At 36.1% G+C, this 20298-nt stretch overlaps 3 protein-coding genes across 7 annotated transcripts; 2 read left to right on the top strand and 1 right to left on the bottom strand.

The window, feature by feature from the left end:
• The first annotated feature begins 4 nt into the window (after positions 1–4).
• Positions 5–4554, top strand: mob1a (MOB kinase activator 1A). Of its 2 annotated transcripts, XM_084115777.1 has the most exons (6): positions 5–422; positions 1201–1367; positions 1450–1543; positions 2145–2278; positions 2372–2535; positions 3661–4554. In XM_084115777.1, exons 1-6 carry the CDS (start codon positions 409–411, stop codon positions 3736–3738), a joined length of 651 nt encoding a protein of 216 aa, XP_083971903.1. In that variant the 5' UTR covers positions 5–408; the 3' UTR covers positions 3739–4554. The 2 variants fall into 2 exon arrangements, with proteins under 2 accessions (XP_083971903.1, XP_083971902.1); XM_084115776.1 differs by having other exon boundaries at positions 258–422; positions 2145–2535.
• Positions 4555–4689: 135 nt separating this feature from the next.
• Positions 4690–12191, top strand: dguok (deoxyguanosine kinase; the record flags this gene model as incomplete). 2 transcript variants are annotated; one of them, XM_084115775.1, is made up of 7 exons in its annotated part: positions 4690–4831; positions 5050–5156; positions 6178–6374; positions 7400–7547; positions 8519–8634; positions 9550–9649; positions 11643–12191. In XM_084115775.1, the coding sequence occupies 7 exons, from the start codon at positions 4690–4692 to the stop codon at positions 11667–11669; spliced, it is 837 nt and encodes a 278-aa protein (XP_083971901.1). In that variant the 3' UTR covers positions 11670–12191. The 2 variants fall into 2 exon arrangements, with proteins under 2 accessions (XP_083971901.1, XP_083971900.1); XM_084115774.1 differs by having other exon boundaries at positions 6175–6374.
• gtf2h3 (general transcription factor IIH, polypeptide 3) lies at positions 12117–20153 on the bottom strand (the record flags this gene model as incomplete). Of its 3 annotated transcripts, XM_084115772.1 has the most annotated exons (13): positions 12185–12365; positions 12460–12496; positions 13991–14126; positions 14205–14273; positions 15598–15651; positions 15747–15821; positions 17269–17297; positions 17500–17529; positions 18902–18964; positions 19152–19282; positions 19550–19656; positions 19765–19844; positions 20012–20153. In XM_084115772.1, the coding sequence occupies 13 exons, from the start codon at positions 20019–20021 to the stop codon at positions 12296–12298; spliced, it is 891 nt and encodes a 296-aa protein (XP_083971898.1). In that variant the 3' UTR covers positions 12185–12295. The 3 variants fall into 3 exon arrangements, with proteins under 3 accessions (XP_083971896.1, XP_083971897.1, XP_083971898.1); XM_084115770.1 differs by lacking the exon at positions 20012–20153 and having other exon boundaries at positions 12117–12365; positions 19765–19860; XM_084115771.1 differs by lacking the exon at positions 20012–20153 and having other exon boundaries at positions 12117–12365; positions 18902–18961; positions 19765–19860.
• Between the last annotated feature and the right edge of the window lie 145 nt (positions 20154–20298).

Below are 20298 nucleotides of genomic sequence, written 5' to 3'. Positions count from 1 at the left end.
ATTCAGAACGCGCATGCGCAGTGTAAATATAAGGTTTTGGCAATTGGCACACGGGGGGATTTTGACTTACAGACAGTTGTACTAATAATTGTTATGTAATTGTAGTTAAAAGTACCGAACAAAACCGTAACAATATCCGATTCGTATAGATGAGGAGGTTTTCCCCTTAGTCAGCACGTAACTTAAGCGTTTTATGCCTATGGTTTCATATCACTTTAGGGAACCAATCGTAGACATTTCCTGAATCTGTCTTCTACGCCTACTTATATCTTTCGTCTGTGAAACATCGAACTTCGAAGAGTAGGCCTACTTATAAATAGTGTTTAAAGGCCTTTGAGGATTAACTTTATCGCAGTAGAAATTCGTATCGCCTTATAAAAGTTTTAAGAGGGAAGAAAAGAAGCGGATATGAGTTTCTTGTTGTAAGTATTTAGCCGATGCGACTGTTTATACTTTCTTTTTCATAATCGCATATTGCAGATAATATGTAATGTGGAAGTGCACTCAGCAAAAAATAAACCAAATAATATTTCCGATAACATTAAACTTTTAAAACTAACAACATTTCCGGTCGACATCTGTTCCTGTGTTCGGAATATGGCGTAAACATATGCTCTGCTCAATACACAAGCACGAAAAGTTCCTTTAATTTGGATATGGAAGACTCGTGTGTATTTTTGCTTAGCAATCTACGATCCATCTTTTCTTTGAATGTGTATATTCGAGATTATTTGGGTTGGATATGTCTCTAACTTCATTTCTAGGTTGTAACATTAATACAAATTTATCTGTCTGACGTCATATTCTTTTTTTATAACATTGATTCCAAAAGTTTTTATTTTTCTCATACAACTTTTTATTTTACATGGAAAATATCACATTCATGTGACGAAATGGGCTAAGCATATTATATAACATTATAAGAAATGAACAAATATGGCACTGCTTAGATAATATTAAAAAGCCACTTTAACTTCTTCTTTTTTTTCTTTTTTCTTTTTTACTTCTGGCATACATTATTTTCCCCTAATACATCTCTATAAAAAGCATGAAAGTTTCGACTCAGCGTTTTTTGAATTGCAAATCTTCTTCTTTTCAGTTCTAGAGTTCCTTTGATATATATTGTGTAATAAATTTTAACCACATCTCTGCATTTTTCTCACTTGATGCAACATGTGACTTATTTTGTTATTATCATAGTGGAAACCGTTCATCAAAGACATTCAAGCCCAAGAAAAATATCCCAGAAGGCTCTCACCAGTATGAGCTTCTGAAGCATGCAGAGGCCACCTTAGGAAGCGGTAATCTTCGAGCCGCTGTGATGTTACCGGAGGGAGAAGACCTGAATGAATGGATTGCAGTCAATAGTGAGTGTGCATGGAAGTATTGTTGAGAAAATAATTGATTTAATCATGATTATAACATTTAATCCATACCTATTTATTTCAGCTGTGGACTTTTTCAACCAGATCAACATGCTCTATGGCACGATCACTGAATTCTGCACAGAAATCAGTTGCTCTGTTATGTCTGCAGGACCCAGGTACAATAATACAACGTCTCTTCAGTGCTTTAGTATTTTCCCTTCAACAAAATAACAAATGAATAGTAGGCTGAAATACTGGTAGCATTCATGAATTGTGCTGCCTTGTTCATTAAAACATAAACATTTATATATATATTTTTAAAGTAAGTTAGTTAAGTTAGTTTTTTACCAATTATTGTAGTAAAAGATTTTTTTTAACGTTGTTATGAGGTTGGTAAGTTTCAAAAGGCGAAAAAGGGAAATTATCTTCCATTAGAAGCACACCTTTAAGTTGCTTGGCACAAATACTGTTTTTATACACTGTCAAGTAAATTAATAGGGATTAAAAGTTTGTTTATATGTGTGTTTATATAATATGTGTGTGTACATATGTGTATATCTATATATGTATACACACACATATATAAACAAACTTTTATGTTAGAATCTTTTATTTAATCTTTATTATATATATATATATAATTTCAAATGTTCGATAAATTCATTTTTGATAAATGTTCAGTTTTTCATAAATAAATAAATAAATGAAGAGTATAAATGGTATACAAAAAAAATATTGTGTATAAAAAAATCTCTGTCTTGCCCGATATATCAATAGGTATGAATATCACTGGGCTGACGGGACCAACATCAAAAAACCCATCAAGTGTTCTGCGCCCAAGTACATCGACTACTTGATGACCTGGGTTCAGGATCAGCTGGATGACGAAACCCTCTTCCCCTCCAAGATCGGTTCGTTTGATCCATTCCACTTTGCAGTGCAACCTTTTTCACGCAGACTCGGCCAAAATAAAGAACTTCTCAAATTAACTTTACTCCTTCCAGGCGTTCCGTTTCCCAAGAACTTCATGTCCGTGGCGAAGACTATTCTGAAGCGTCTGTTCAGGGTTTATGCTCATATTTACCACCAGCACTTCGACTCGGTCATGCAGCTTCAGGAGGAAGCTCACCTCAACACCTCCTTCAAGCATTTCATCTTCTTTGTACAGGTCAGTGCATTAACACACATCCAGTAGATCCTGTCCACCTTACTCCTGACGAGCTCACTGCGTGTTGAATTATGGGTGCACTTCCGGTTTGGGGAACTTCCATTCAAAAAGGCTGAAACGAATCATTTCAAATCATAAGGTTGCCCTACAAATAAAGCTGATCGTCAATTTTCCTTCATGATTTATTTTCAGACATCATGAGAATAACGTAACACTTGGTATTTTAACGTGACATGTTATAACAAGAATATCTATGGCAAGACCTCTTTTCAGTCGCTGCTTTCTTTTCCTCATGATTATTTTCTTTTTTCCCTTTGCAATCCACTGTAAAAGTAGGAAAAAGGACAACATATGCTGCACATTTGTGGTCTATTCTCCCGAATTTAATTTACGATATATTCCATTAATAATTCACTGGAATGCACAAAGAATGTCTCGTTATTCTCCTCAAATCCTCACGTCTCTTTCCAGGTTTGTTTTCACAGGTAAATGCAATTTATAATCTGTCAAAATGGCAGAAATCACTTTGAAATAGTATCACGCAATGCTGAAGTTAATGAACATTTTTGATTAAGGCAACATAAGTTACATAATACAGATATACAGTATTTTAAGTGATATTTAACCGTCCGTTATTGCTGTGGAAAGACTCTGTGGCTTTTGGGGTTATTTGGTCTGTTGAAAGCACCTTGTTGATGCTTTTACACTTTTAAATTTCCTTTTAATGCTCGATGGTTGAAGGGTGAGTAGATTAATGTCATCTCATTGTGACTCTTTTTTAACGTATTGCGATAGAGCGAGCGTTTCACTGATTGTTTACATCTTAACAGAAGTTACACCCATAATTCACACAAAGAGTCATGGGGCGTAGGAATAAGGTGGATAGTTAGTTTTATTTAGAGTTTGAAAAGGCAGGATATTGAAGAACAAACCCCTGAAATGTATCAAACATAACACATACTCAAGAGAACCTTATGTACCTAATTAAAAACAAAACGGGTGGAGTAAAACAGATACACAGTGGGAGAGGTGCTGCATAGGTAACAGTATGTACCTGTGACGATTTCTTATAGTTTGGGCAAGACTCTTCTTGAACTGATTTCTGTTTTTGATTATTCTTTTTAGGAGTTCAATCTCATCGATCGCAGAGAGCTGGCACCCCTTCAGGACCTTATTGAGAAACTAGGCAGCAAGGATAGATAGAAACTGGTATTAATACCATATTCGGCAGCCTTAATGCATTTTCCAGAGAGCCTTTCTTTTTTCCTGTTCACTTTTTTGGAATCTGAGATTGCCTTTAGCGCACAGTGAAAGTCTTTGCAATATCTCAGCTGTGCTTCCCTAAAACTGTTTTTTCTGTTGTCAGTATTACACTGTAGCCCTTATTTTTGACATGTATTGGTGATGGACTGGGATATGAAACCATATCAGAGTTTAGTTTTTATGGGAGTACATCTAAAACCTGCTTTTTATAATGTTTCGGTGGAAAAAAAGAGAAAGGTTTATTTTTTTTATTTTTTTTTTATTGTTTTGTACAAGTTTGAAGACATGTTATTTTTTTTAATGTTTTCATTTCTTATGTGATTGCATGTTCAACAGTGAAGATTATTACAATACCTTTTACAAGAGTTGGATTTACATCCAGCAGTATTTCATGCTAAATTTTATTTTTCCTTTGTGATTTTTATTTGTTGTCACAATAATTTCTATCATGTTAGACCATCAGATTTTCTTGAAAAGCATTTTAACCTGTTAATATTTAGAATCTAGCCAATGAAGTTGGTAAAGATTCCCAAATGCTTTTTAAATTATGAAATGGTTATTCATTAATACTTGCTGAACTTTTTATCTTATTGAATTTTGCGTTGTTGGTATTTTAAGACATCTTACAAAAAGTGCACTGTAACAAGTATTGTATTAAAGGATTTTCTTTGTTCTTTTAACGTTGTTGTAAGTTTGGTAAGTTTCAAACTTTTTTTATTTTTGCGATTTGCCAATAAATAAAAAAAACTTTTATTTTGACATTTAACGTTCCTTAAAAAGGAAGAACTTTTATTTTGAAACTTACAACATTCCTTAACCGGAAGCACGCTTTTGCAAAGTTGCTGGGCGCAAATAAAATGGTCATAACGGTCTTGCATATGAATGATGTAAATGTTATTTTTCTGTAATATGTTAGGGTTGAGTGTGAGAAAGACAAAACGTCTTTTCTCGAGCTCTTCTCTTTACCGTTTGGCGCGCAAACAAATGAGTACAAGCGCTCAAATAAAGAGGGTTTCGATCGAAGGAAACATTGGTACGTTTTGTTTATATAAGTTATATTTTTACATTATTAATGCCTATACTTGTGGTAATGAGGTACGTAATGCAATTTAGAGAAAAAAAAATAGTTGATGAGTGTGTTTTAGTTGTGTGTAAATGTGTCTGGAATTTACTGTTACCAATGTTTTGGTAACATAAAGCCTTTTTTACCCTGCTAATAAAGTCTCATGTGTATCTCTTCTGAATCTCAAGCGGTCGGGAAGTCAACATTTGCCAGACTGTTAGAGAACACAGAACAGGACTGGGAAGTGATCGCAGAGCCCGTCAGCAAATGGCAAAATGTGGACCAAACCAACCAGGTCTGTGTAATAGACGTGTAATAGACATAAACTTAAAGTGATAGTTCACCCCAAAAATTAAAATACTGTCATTAATTACTCAACCTCGAGTCGTTCCAAACCCGTAAGACTTTCGTTGATCTTCAGAACACAAATGAAGATATTTTTGATAAAATCTGAGAGATTTCTGTCCCTCCATTGACAGCTACACAACTACCACTTTGACGCTTCAAAAAATTCATGAAGAGATTGTAAAACTAATCCATATGAATTAAGTGGTTTAGTCCAAATTTTCTGAAGAGACACGATCACTTTTATATGATGAACAGATTGAATTTCGGCTTTTTTCACATATAAACATTCATCAACTCACACATCAGTTGTGGTCAACAGAAGCTCAAGCATGTTCGCTTGACGTGCGAGAACCAATGAGGTTCATTCTCGTGTTACGCAGCACGTTTGAACTTCCTCAAGAACCAATGAGGTTCATTCTCACGTATCAAGCAGTTTCGGTTGAGCTTGTTTATGTCAGAAGAGATGTCGCTGCAAGAGGGAGGGAAATATATTTTGATACAAGATTAGGAGGCACATGAATAAAACAAAGAATGATGTGCACAGATAAATCATCTATAATAAATACTGCAATATTATAAAAAAAAAAAAAAGAAAGAAAAATGAGAATGTCCCGGAGAATTGTCTATTTTGATTTAATGGTGACCTTAGAGTGTGTTAGTGCACACCTATTTAATTTAATTAATCAATCAACAATACTATTGATCAGCATTACCAAACGTGGACGTTTTCCACTAGAAACAAGCATTGATGTATTATTTTAATTTAATACTGTGAAGCTGCTTTGATACAATCTGTATTGTGAAAAGCGCTATATAAATAAACTTGACTTGACTTGACCTATTGTTTTAATTCCTTTAAAATAAGTGCTTGGTTTGATATTCTTCTCTCTAATGAAGTGAGGCCTTCATCCAAAAACCTTTTGGTTCGACTGTTTAGCGTGTGCTTTGTCTTGTTTTCTGTGTAGCAGACCGAACACTGTCCTCAGCCGTCAACCAGTAACCTGTTACAGATGATGTATCATGATCCAAAACGCTGGTCCTACACTTTCCAGACCTTCTCCTGCATGAGTCGCATGCGCTCGCATCTTCAGCCGCTTTCTGCCGGATCCAGGAAGTCCTCGGGCTCGCCGGTGCGTGTGTACGAGCGCTCGGTCTACAGTGACAGGTGACGAAACTACAGTGTCAGTTAAAAAAATGTTTTATTACAGAAGTAAAACTCCAAAACTCCACAAAAAATCCTATAAACTGTCTTAACTTTAGGGCAACCCCAATGGTGTACTAACTTCAAAATTATTTTGAAAGCCAGCTGTAACTTAGTGTCAGTTAAAAATTCATATTTTCTGGCAATATTGATAATTACCTTTTTTTTATTGATAATTTTCAGAAATTACATTACTTCTTTTGATGGTCAGATCTTTTTAAATAAGATAAAATATTGTTCCTGTTATTAAATGCTAGAAAAGGAACATTTAGATTATTAGAGTATTTATTTATTAAGGTAGTAATTTAATTTAAAAGATTATACTTAAGTGTGAACTGAATGTAATATTTTTGGACACAAAGTTATAGTTTAATGTATATTAAATGCTGAACTTAAGTGTTTTTTGAGCCACTTAAGTACATCTTTATATGTAATTTCTTCTATTGTCTATTTAATATGGTTTAAGTGCACTACTGAATGTGCTGACAAGCATTTATGGTAAAGTTAAATATACTTTCATGTAATTTCTATTGAACTTGTATGGCATAAATTTAAAATATTTGTAATACTAATTACACATCTGTATAGTTGCAATTTAGTCCATTTAAAATATATGAACTTTAAATATTGAATAAAACAAATTATAATCAAGTACTTCACATGTGCTTTAGTATGTTAGTCAACATCAAAATAAGTGTACTTCAAAGCACGACAAAACATTTAAACAATGATTTAAGTTAATAGTGTAACTTGACATGATTACAAAGTGCACTTAAGTGTGTTAAGAAACTCTTTGTGCACTTAAGTGGCCTTTTATTTAATAGATATGTTATTATCTGCAAGTACAGGTTTTTAAAATATATACTTTTAAGATTTGATGTACAAGTGCACATTCAATACAGTTCAGCACGATTCTTTTTGTCAAAGGTATATTATGATTAAATATGTTCATTGTCACCATGTTCAGTGTGTATGTCCTCCTCTCTCAGGTACATCTTTGCTTTAAACATGTTTGAGCTCGGCTGTATAAACTCAACAGAGTGGGCTGTGTATCAGGATTGGCACTCGTTTCTGGTGGAGCAGTTTGGGCATCAAGTTCAGCTGGAAGGCATCATATATCTCCGAGCTTCTCCACAGGTCTGCACTGCTTTCATCAGGTCACAGTGATGATGACGATGATGATGATGGTCAAATATACACAGGTTTTATATGCTGTTTACGATTGTTCCAGTCATAGATGCTGATTGGTCTGTGCAGTGTTCAGCTCATGCTAAAGTGTACAATATAGGCTGTGTCTGAAACCTGATCAGTCAGCGAGTTCACATTTACAGAGTTCAGGGTTATTAGAATTAACTGGACCACAAAACCAGTCACATGGGTAAAAAAAATGTAAATTGAGATTTTACATCATATGAAAGCTGAATAAATAATGATTTCCATTGATGTGTGGTTTGTTAGGATAGGACAATATTTGGTCGAGATACAACTATTGAAAATCTGGAATCTGAGGGTGCAAAAAAATCAAAACACTGAGAAAATCTCCTTTAAAGTTGTTCATTTGTGTTGGCGATTGTGCTGCATTCACTCACAGAAATAATATTTTTATATATTTACGGTAGAAAATGTACAAAATATCTTTACCTAATATCCTAATCATTTTTGGCATAAAAATTGATCATTTTGACCCATACAATGTATTGTTGGCTATTGCCACAAATATACCCGTGCGACATGTGACTGGTTTTGTGATCCAGGGTCATAAATTATCTGATTATCTCTTCCCTGCCTGGGGATATCATAGTCAGCAAAGAATACATTTCTTTTTTTTAAGCATTCAGATGAAGGAATGTAGATCGATTGTGATCATGTGAATTGTTTCCTTCCATCATTTTTCAGCTCTCGGACACAACAGTGATTCAAAACACCTGTTGGCCAGAAATTAAGCTTAGTTTAAATGTCAGAAAACATCTATTTTTATTATTACATAAACATGTCTTGAGTGGTCTGTAAGTTGCTTCAGATATACGTGACTTCAGAATGAATAAATGTGAGGTTGATGGACTTGTTAGAATGAATAAGTTGCTGAATGTGAAGGTTGTGTTCTGCAGATCTGCATGGAGAGGTTAGGCAGAAGAGGTCGAGTGGAGGAACAGGGAATTCAGCTCGACTACCTCGAGAAACTCCACACACGACATGAAGACTGGCTCATCCACAAGACCACAAAGTGAGTAGGGAGGGGCGTATTGATATATAGATACTGACGTCGAGTATCGATACTACAGTGTGTGTGTTTTTACCAGTGATTTTGTTTATTTGACAAGAAATGTAATGCATACAATATGCATTGAATTGGATGAATAACCTATGTTAGTGATGTGTACCTTCTCTGATGTGTAGTGTATGACAGTAGTTAGCCTATTGTTCAAAAGCTTGGGCATAGTAAGATTTGTCTTGAAATTAATAGTTTTATTCAGCAAGGACGCATTAAATTGATCAGAAATGACAGTAAAGACATTTATAATTTTACCAGATTCTGTTTAAAAAAATGCTGCTCTTTTGAACTTTTTAATCATAAACAAATGCTGAAAACAACTAAAATCTAAAGCAGATCAACTGTTTTTAACACTAATAATAATCACAAATGTTTTTCTTGAGCATCAAATCATCATATTAGAATGATTTCTGAAGGATCATGTGACTGGAGTAATGATGCTGAAAATTCAGCTTTGATCACAGGAATAAATTACATTTTGCTATGTGTTCAAATGGCAAACGGTTATTTAAAATTGTAATAATTTCACAGTTTTTACTGTATTTTTTAACAAATAAATGCACCCTTTGTGAGCAGAAGAGACTTTAAAAAAAAAAAATACAACCCCCAAACTTGAATGCTAGTGTGTGTATTGCATTTTCTAATCTGAATTTTTACTGATATATAAATGTTGCTGATTCTAAATAATATTTTGTACACTGAACAGCCACCTTTGTTCATTTCTATAGCGGTTTATACGATACAGATTTTCAAAGCAGCTTTACAGCAGGAAAATAATGATCAATGATGCAAACAGAGTTCAATTCTGCTGTAAATCATCTCTAAAAGACATCAGTATTGTATTAGTGCTCTTCTTTCTTCACACAGGGTTCATTTCCAGCACCTGGCGAACGTGCCTGTGTTGGTTCTAGATGCGGAAGTGGAGTTTGAGAAGGACCTGAAAGTGCAGGACGATCTCTTAACAAAGGTAAGCCTTCCTCAGGAAAAAGACAGATTTTTAACATTATTAGATTTTTTTTGTGCATTTTCCTCACTTTTAAGTTGCTTTGAATAAAAGTGTCTGCTTATTGAATAAATATAAATGTACTTAAATGTGTTTTATTATATATATGAGTCATTCCACGAAACCGGTACGATTTGGACAAACACATTTTTGGATTTTTTACTTTTATGTATTACTTTTCTGAACAACCCACAATATTAATTACATGTTAAACTTCCAGAAAATCATATTTTCCCACCTCAGGCATCAAATCCCTATTATTATTGGTAATTATTTTAAGATATGGGCACTATTAGTCTTCAACCCCGTTATGGACACTATGGGAGCTCTCTGAATATGATTATAAAATATATTTGTAATGAAATCAACATTTTCCTAATCATATGTCCCTCACACTAATTCAGTAATTGTAAATGTAAAATTTACATATAATTTTACACTTATGCTATACTAAAGCCTGAAATGGGCACTTTTTGTGACAGCAACCTCATCATTTTTGATCAAAGATGTGGCTTAACTTCAGAATTTTAACTAAAATCAGTATTCTTATGATTGCTCTGAACATTTCTGACTAAGTTCAACAAACATTAAATTACTTATTCATAAACTTAAAAAAAATTAATAGAAATGTAGGTGTGACGGGGTTGAGACTAAGATTAACAGGGTTGAAGATGGTAACGGGGTTGAAGAGACAAATACAGCTAAACATATACATCGTTGTTTTTTTCTCAAATTCACTGAAAGATTTTCTATGACCACTGTATTTCATTATGTAACCAAGAAAAACAACATATAAATTGCAATTGCAACTCAGTTTTATTAACCCGACTGCAGGAAAAACAACAATAACTTTAAATACATTAGAACATTATAAACTGACTAAATAGGTCATCAAAATAAAACATATTACTTGTGTGCTTTTTTGATGTGTTTGTGTGTCTGTGCGAACATGTTTTTGTGTGTTTTTTTGCATGTGCGCGCGCTTCGTGGCAAAAAAGTAACGGGGTTGAGTGTGACGGGGTTGTGATTTTTTGCTTGAAAATGGCCACTGCTCTACATGTAGTGAACAACAAGAGAGTACATGGCATTCATTGTATTAATAAATCATGTATATTTTTGAAATAACAAAGATAATTTTCACAAGTAATAGAATTCTATCTTTATTTGATGTAACGGGGTTGAGTCGTTGAGCTTGACGACCACAATATCAGATTCTAAATAAGTTATAGTTATAAAAGAAGGTGGTAACTTGCCTGTGTCTACACACAGTGTTGTTCAGAAGACTTCTATGATGTTAATTCATGTTATTGATGTCACATATAAGGATCTGTTCATTAGTTTTATGGGGGAGAATGGTTTGTGTAACGGGGTTGAGGGATTACTGAGGGACGGAACTAAATAATGTGATTTTAATAAATAATCATGAATTTACTTAGAAAAAAAACATTACCAGCAAAAAAGCACAGATAGATATTCATGGGAATGGCAAAATGTATGGACTTTTTTCTAATTATATTATTCATATTCCAAGTACACTTTCAAAGAAGGCCATGAGGGACATGACAAAATAGGTGGTGTCAACTGAAAAACAAGATAATTTCTAATATAAAGATAATATGTATGTCATTATTTTTAAACTTTATTAAAGGAGACATTTCAATTGATACAAAAAGCTTTTAAGAATAGATTTTGGTGACCCAATAGGTAAAATACACTTAAAAACTTCAGAGGGACTCAAATCGTACCGGTTTCGTGGAATGACTCATATATACATAATATCTGTATCAAAAGTCATGATTCCCTTTCTTATTCCATGATGGTAACAAAAAAGCCGGAATTGAGAGATAAAAAAACACAATTACCTTTTTAATTGTTTTATTCCGTGGCAGAAACGAGCTTCAGTATGACGCGCTTCACAGGAGCAACGTATTGAGTTTATATTTTTCTCCTGATCTAGATCAGAAATTTTTTCAGTGATTTATAAACGGCATCGTGGGACCGAAGCCCAAGGATTGTTGTGCATGGGGCATTTCTCTTTAGGACAGAAAACGTCCAGCTGAGGATCCAATCGCAGAACTAAACGTTCTTTGCTGCAGAAGACCTTCATCTCGAATGTGGTTCTCAATGTTTACACAGAGTAAGTTGGTTGATGTCGGAGGTAGGGCACAGAAATAACACATGACCAATAATGGCTTACCGTCATTGCAGAAATACGTCATGAAAACTGTACTGTGACATTATATATGTTATGTTTTATAACCAGTTTAAGACCATACTGATATAAGTAGGATATTTCTTGTAATATTGTTAGTTGTTTTTAATTCTTAACTTATTTCAGTAAAGTTACATACCTAAATGTGTTTGTGGATTTCACTTCATTTCATGTGTGAAAGATATGAATGTGAAAAGTAGACCCTTTATTATTATTTTTTGTGTGTAAAAAAACATTTATTTATTGTGTGCGCTGCAATACCAAAACATGTTCAAATAAACATATCAAAATCTTTTTCTTTTTTTTTACAATTTCCCCTAAAGCTCAAATTACACAGTTAAAAAAGTATGCCATTCAACAAAATACACACATTTGTTGATGAGATAACCTGGATGTGATCAGTTTGCAGTTTTCACTTTCTTCTTCTTGGTTTTAGCCACCTGAGGCAGTGGCATTTTAAAAGCAGTCCTATAAACAAGAACACAAGAGCGTTTGTTAAAGGTTGCCCGAAACCACATGTTCTCTATTAGACACGTTTCAAAGCGATGTTTAAAAGACTCACTCGCATGTCGTGCAGATTGGACTGAAGTTACAGAATACTGGTGAACAAAAGGGAGGAAAAGATGCAAAACATGTTAGAAGATAACCCTGCTATGAAGGATCTTTAAGTTCAAGTTAATAGAAACATTTTCCAAAGGTCTATTTCTTGTGTCCGCAGCATCAAGTGACACGTCTTGATATCAGAGACCATATTAACAGATTACAGTATTCAGACTGTAAACATGAGCTGTGAAACTCCCTCAATTAAAGATTTCCATTTCAGTGCACGGTTTAAAACTGATGATAATCAGAGTGATTTCTGAAGGATCATATGAATAAAGACTGGAGTAATGATGCTGAAAATTCAGCTTTGATCACAGGAATACATTTCATTTTAAATAGGAAATATTTATTTTAAATTGTAATACTTGCTCAACACATGCACAGACACAAGAGTCTGAAATAGAGATGCACGATATATCGGCCACCATGTCAGACGATACATGTGACCCTGGACCACAAAACCAGTCACATGGGTCACAATTTTGAAATTGAGATTTATACATCATATGACTAGCCTGGCAAGCCAGACCTACATCAAGATGTTAGGTCTGGAAACTCACCATAGACGCGGCTCAATCCGAGGGGCGGGATAAACGGCTGTCTTTCAAATTCCCTCTGCACGCAATAGGACAGCGCTTAAACCAACCAGAGCGTTTTCCCAACAGCGGAGCTTAGTTGATAGATTCAACTTTTGCCATATCTGGCCGGCAAAACGACGAACACATCTTCCTTTTTTTAAGAATGACTTAAGTGCCGTTCTTTGCTCTTTTCTCAAAGAAAAACTAAACTCCAGAGTCGCGGCCAAAGCCGATTCGAAAGACCGTTGTTCTCCATCAGCAGCCGTCATTCTTTGTTTTCAAGTGGCAGCCGTAGCAACTCTGTCGTCATATGTTAAGCCCGCCCCCGCCTACTCTATACACGACGTGATTGGCCTGACCCAATTTAGGTTTTTGCAGCTAGAAGGTCTATTGAGAGTTGCTAGACCCACCTGGCTGCGAAATACATTTTGCTGCCGCTAGGGAGCATCTAGATTTCTAGGCTATCATATGACTACATCATATGCTGAATAAATAAGATTTCCATTGATGTATGGTTTGTATGTATGTATGTATGATAGGACAATATTTGGTCGAGATACAACTATTGAAAATCTGAGGGAGCAAAAAAAAAATCAAAACATTGAGAAAATCACCTTTAAAGTTGTGCATTAATGTTGGCGATTGTGCTGCATTCACTCACAAAAATACATGTTTTATATATTTACGGTAGGAAATTTACAAAATATCTTCATGGATCATGATCTTTACTTAATATCCTAGTGATTTTTGGCATAAAAGAAAAATCGATAATTTTGACCCATATTTGCCACAAATATACTCGTGCGACATGTGACTGGTTTTGTGATCTGAAACAAGCCTAAACCCACAAATGACTTCAAACATGTGTTTCTCCAAACCGATAATAAGCAATAAAGTGAAATGAAAACGTACTTGACAGGCACACTGAACAGACGTAGCCGATCTCAATAAGGTTGCGGTGGCAGAAGCAAGCGGCCCTGTAGTCCACGTGCACCGGAGGAGGCAACAACAGCTGAGACCGCTGCTCTGCGTCTGGCAGAAACACCCACTGACACACCAGACAACATGAGAACGTTCACAACACTGAATAACCTGCTACCATATGATGAACGTGCGAATATCTCACCAGCAAATACTGTGCCAGAGCAATCTTTTGGGGGATTCGGAGATACAAGCCTCCGGTAATGTCACAAGCCTGTTGAAAAACACAATCAAATCATATAATTCAGCTCTGTTGAAAACACTCAGAAACAATCAGTTTGACTGCACTTCAGCATCTGCAATGCTTGCTTTTCATCAGGGAACTCAATGAGCAATCATTAATGCATATGCAAATCTGTGCAAGACTCATGAATTTTGTTCAAACAAGTACCAATATAATAAACAGTGGTAACAAAATTGCTTCCGCTTCATGTCCTTGAAATAGTCGGTGGAAATTTGGACCATTAAATGGATATTTCACCCAAAAATTCAAATTCTCTCATTGTTTACTCGATCTCATGACATCTCCAGGGTACATGACTATTTCTTCAGATAAACACAAAGATTTTTAGTAGGGCTGCACAATATATCGAAATTATCAAAATATTGCAAATGTATATATCGCAAAGGCTTGCAATAACTGGGGTCATGAACAAAAAGACGAAGAGAAAATCACTGCTCTCGGCTGAATAACTTTTGTAGCTTTAATAAGAATCAGGATATATTTAATTCATACAGTGAAAACTAAGCAGTGTTTTATTTTTACATTTGATTATTCAGTTTCTGTTGTTTAATAACCCTAATGTAGGATAACCTGAAACCCTAAACCCAGTGATTTACACTGATGTTAAAATAACACTTCTTACGCTACAGTAAAACACTGATGTTCACTGTCAGAAGTTTAGGGATGTTTTCTTGTCACAAAAAGAATGTGAAACACATGTTGGTTATATCATTTTAAATATATTTTCAAGATAATTTAAGTTCATTTTGATTTTACACACTTTAAGCATTATCGTATCACATATCGAATATCGCAGTATTTAATGAGTTATCGCATTTTTCTTCAATATCGTGCAGCCCTAATTTTTAGGTAGGTGTGTATTTTTAACTACTATGATATACTATAATGATGTGTGTAGTTTTTCAAGCGTCAAACCAATATCCAAAGACATTATGTGGACTCACAGACTCAGAAAATCTTCCTTTGTGTTTATACATCGGGGATGAGTATAAACATATATATAAATATATATTTATACATGAGGGTGAGTAAATGATGAGAGAATTTTAATTTTTGGGTGGAATATCCCTTTAAGTCTAGATACATATTTAGCTTATTTCTTCATGCTGTCTGAACGATCGTTTGCGGCATTATTCAAATCGTTATCACTTTGCTTCACACTGATGTATCGTGTGTTATCATCATCATCATCATCTGTAGCTTTCTTAATAAAAGAAATATTTACTGTGTAATTTAAAAACGACATCAATAAAAGCAAGCGAGTAGCCTTAAACACTGCGATCAAACAAAATACCTGCTGCAATAGTCCTGAGTCGGTGTCCAACACACAGGCATCAATCAGGATATTCTTTATGAACAGGGAATAATGGAAGCATATGCATATCAATATCAGAAGAATACATAATTCAAATGTAAAGATGCTAGTTCAGTTGTTACCCTCACCTTCTTCTGCGCTGCAAAGATCATATTCATGAAGTTCATGTACTGTAATGTAGAATCCTCGGCAGCTTTTATGACCTGAGATAACAATCAGAGCGTGTTAATGCAGTTATAGAGCTGAACGCCGCAGTTATAGAGCTGAACGCCGCAGTTATACAGCTGAACGCCGCAGTTATACAGCTGAACGCAGCAGTTATAGAGCTGAACGCCGCAGTTATAGAGCTGAACGCCGCAGTTATACAGCTGAACGCCGCAGTTATAGAGCTGAACGCCGCAGTTATAGAGCTGAACGCCGCAGTTATAGAGCTGAACGCCGCAGTTATACAGCTGAACGCCGCAGTTATAGAGCTGAACGCCGCAGTTATACAGCTGAACGCCGCAGTTATACAGCTGAACGCCGCAGTTATACAGCTGAACGCCGCAGTTATAGAGCTGAACGCCGCAGTTATACAGCTGAACGCCGCAGTTATAGAGCTGAACGCCGCAGTTATACAGCTGAACGCCGCAGTTATAGAGCTGAACGCAGCAGTTATAGAGCTGAACGCCGCAGTTATAGAGCTGAACGCCGCAGTTATAGAGCTGAACGCCGCAGTTATAGAGCTGAACGCCGCAGTTATACAGCTGAACGCCGCAGTTATAGAGCTGAACGCCGCAGTTATACAGCTGAACGCCGCAGTTATAGAGCTGAACGCCGCAGTTATAGAGCTGAACTCCGCAGTTATACAGCTGAACGCCGCAGTTATACAGCTGAACGCCGCAGTTATAGAGCTGAACGCCGCAGTTATAGAGCTGAACGCAGCAGTTATACAGCTGAACGCTGCAGTTATACAGCTGAACGCCGCAGTTATAGAGCTGAACGCCGCAGTTATACAGCTGAACGCCGCAGTTATAGAGCTGAACGCCGCAGTTATACAGCTGAACGCCGCAGTTATAGAGCTGAACGCCGCAGTTATACAGCTGAACGCCGCAGTTATACAGCTGAACGCCGCAGTTATAGAGCTGAACGCCGCAGTTATACAGCTGAACGCCGCAGTTATAGAGCTGAACGCAGCAGTTATACGGCTGAACGCCGCAGTTATAGAGCTGAACGCAGCAGTTATACAGCTGAACGCCGCAGTTATAGAGCTGAACGCCGCAGTTATAGAGCTGAACGCCGCAGTTATACAGCTGAACGCCGCAGTTATAGAGCTGAACGCCGCAGTTATAGAGCTGAACGCCGCAGTTATAGAGCTGAACGCCGCAGTTATAGAGCTGAACGCCGCAGTTATACAGCTGAACGCCGCAGTTATAGAGCTGAACGCCGCAGTTATACAGCTGAACGCCGCAGTTATACAGCTGAACGCCGCAGTTATACAGCTGAACGCCGCAGTTATAGAGCTGAACGCCGCAGTTATACAGCTGAACGCCGCAGTTATACAGCTGAACGCCGCAGTTATACAGCTGAACGCCGCAGTTATAGAGCTGAACGCCGCAGTTATAGAGCTGAACGCTGCATGTGCGGCTGTAAAGCTAAAGAAGAGCTCACCAGAATCCTTGATTTCATGTCCTGTCCAGCTGGAAGTAAAACACACGAGAATTCAGTCCAAATATTAATTGCACTCAATAAAAATAATGAGATCTATTTAATTAAAGCTTTAGGAAATCTTAAATTCACACTGCTTTATAGAACTATCGCTCTATATGAATCATATAATATATGAATCATATGTGCTTGGTTTTCATTGCACCGTGGAAGAGATGATGACAGTGTGTTTACCTTGCACTTCCTTCGAGACTCGATGAATGTCTGAGAGTTGAAAATTAATGAAAGCTGGAGTGTGTAGTGTGCACATCATATCTTATTCACAAAATAAGCTGCACAATTAATCGAATTTGTAATCGCGATTACAATTACGGATTCCACAATTATGTAATCGCTCAAAGGCGCAATTAGAGAGAAAAAAACAGTGCACTTACATTATTCTGTGTGCTTAAGATGTGCGCGTGTTTTTTCTCTACAGCTTATCTTAAGTTTTTTTTTTCCTCCATTGTTTTAATTTTTGTTTTAGTATAACATTATAATACCATGCATATGCATGGTTTCATTAAAGCTGCAGTCCGTAGTTTTTCCTCTTTGTCGCCATCTCTGTTCGAAATCTGTAATTGCAGTTATTCGCGGAGTTATCAACTTTACGTGGGTTGTGCCTCGGCACGGCACAGCGCGGATGAATCCGATGTTTTGAGGAGAATGTGCGGCTGTCAGTCACCGCCGGTGTGGATACTGGCATTCACAATCACAGATTATACTTTATGGAAGTATGACCAACATAAGAGTTTTCACCAGAAAATATCATCTGAACAACATCCACTTTTGTTCCGACCAACTAAGGGGAAAAAAGCATTGCAGTAAACCACGCCGATTAAATCTAACGATCGCTTATCATATCACGTCAAACCGTGCAAATTATACTTTGTTCTCAAATTGTTAATGTTAACAACATCAGCATTGCGTGACATTTAATGCCCTTCCGATATTTGTCCTGGTTTTCGCAGTATCTTTTTTTTCTCTGAAGTCTTTTGCATTTTACAACAGGTGAATCTCCAGCTGGTGATTGTCTTTTGAACCTTTCTGGATCCGCCATCAAATTGATAAGTTTAATTATATCAAGTGTTGTGAGAAAAGGCTGTAAATCTCCACCTCCAACATCCTCACACTCATAGCCGACTAGCCGAGACTCTTCTTTATGTGGACAGATGTGACGTAATGACGCAAAGACATGCTCGAATTTCCAGTGGAAATCCACCAGTACCACTGGAGTTAAGAACATTATTACAAGCTTACCGTTTTGAATCGAGCGAAGGCAAGCAGAGAGTGTTGAACACTGGCTGGTTATGTACTCGCTCAAAAATATATTTTGGATAATTTTGAACCCAAAAAAGTAACGGACTGCAGCCTTAAATAAATTTGACATCTGAGGCTTAATGCTAGAGAAAAGCTATAAAAGTTTTTCAGGAAGAGTGTTTTCAAAACATCATTCAATGTAAATTGTGATAATCGTAATTAATAATCGCAATAACAATTTCAAGGGAATAATCAACAATTAGGATTTTTGTGATAATCGTGCAGCCCTAGTCTAAAGTGAAATAAAAAGGACCCAGTGGTCGTCAGTAGAGGATACAGCACAGAGCTCTGGAGAGAGAGACGGCCAGCAGCGAGTCTGTCTGATTCCCACTCACTTCTGCTGTTAAGAAGGAAAATAAACACAGTTATACTCTAGTAGTATCACCCAGAATGCACTGCAAATTAAACATGGCATTACATATTAGGCTAAATGCATCAAACCAATCAGCACAAGAAAAACATTAATCAAACCAAGTCATTTAGTTCCGTTAATCTGTATAATAACAATAAAATCTTTAAAATCTTACTTCTGTCCATGAGTTTCTTAATCTCTTCTGCAAAGAGATCATTGGTCGCGGACAGAAGCTCATATTTGCCGTCAGTGCTTCCGGATATTTCATCCCCTGGTTTCCACTGTTTACTGGGATATAGGAAGTGACTTGATGACAGAAAAAAAGAGTTTAGTTTTAGTATATGTTTGTAAACTATGGCCTGGTTTCACAGACAGGGCTTAGATTAAGCCAGGATTAGAACTTAGTTTAATTAGAGCATTTAAGTAGCGTTTATAAACAAAACAAAACATTAATGATGTGAATCTTGAGACAAAACAATGGCACTGACATATTTTAGGATATTTTAGTGTGTATATAAGTAATGTACAGTTGAGATGAGCAGGTTAACTATAAATGATCAGTTAAATGTCTACCTTTCATGATAAAGGTTTGCAATGATGGCTAGTTTGTTGGTTCTTGACATTACTAAATGTGCATTTGCCAGGACCATTAAAGCGTCCAAACATGTTGAAAGAGTGAACTGAAAGAAAGGAGGAAAAAGTTAATTTTATTGGGCAATAAGGATAATCTTGATAACGTTATGAATCAGGGTCAAAACCACATTCAATGAAGTAAAACCACACATTACCTTCGGCTCTCGTTGAGCTTGCTGACCCCACCAGACTGGGTTGACATCCAGCACCAGAACCAGAATATTAATTTCGTCTTCTGCAAACATGATCATTTTCATATATCACTCGGGTCATCATGTTTTGCATGTCTATTAAGAGCATCACAGCTCATGTGTTTCCAAAATTAAGATTCTTCGACCAATTTTTATGAAAAGTTGTTTTCTTGTTAACATTTCAAAAACGTTTTTTTTATGATTTACAAACCTGATGCCATTGCTGCGATTCCTATACCTCTACATCACTATAAACGGCCTTTCATTGATATTTTGATCCGATATGTTAACATTTGTGCCGTTCGGACGTCTCCTTCTGTGTATTCACTGTTAGGATGCGAACTAAATTAGCAGGTGCACAGCGCCACCTCCTGTGCGGGAGCGGGAAATATTCCATGCGTTTTATTATTTATTTGTTACATTTTTTTTTTGTATTTTTTATTTATATATTAATTCTTCCATTCATTCATTCAGTTTTACATCGCATTAGTAGCGTAT

Source organism: Abramis brama, assembly GCF_963993115.1.
Source record: "Abramis brama genome assembly, chromosome: 5".
NCBI lineage: Eukaryota > Metazoa > Chordata > Actinopteri > Cypriniformes > Leuciscidae > Abramis > Abramis brama.
This window is presented reverse-complemented; position numbering and strand designations above follow the sequence as displayed.

Coding starts and splice junctions, on each gene's coding strand:
- mob1a (XM_084115776.1), top strand. Junction 1,544..2,144: donor GTTATGTCTGCAGGACCCAG/GTACAATAATAC, acceptor ATATATCAATAG/GTATGAATATCACTGGGCTG. Junction 2,536..3,660: donor ATTTCATCTTCTTTGTACAG/GTCAGTGCATTA, acceptor TATTCTTTTTAG/GAGTTCAATCTCATCGATCG.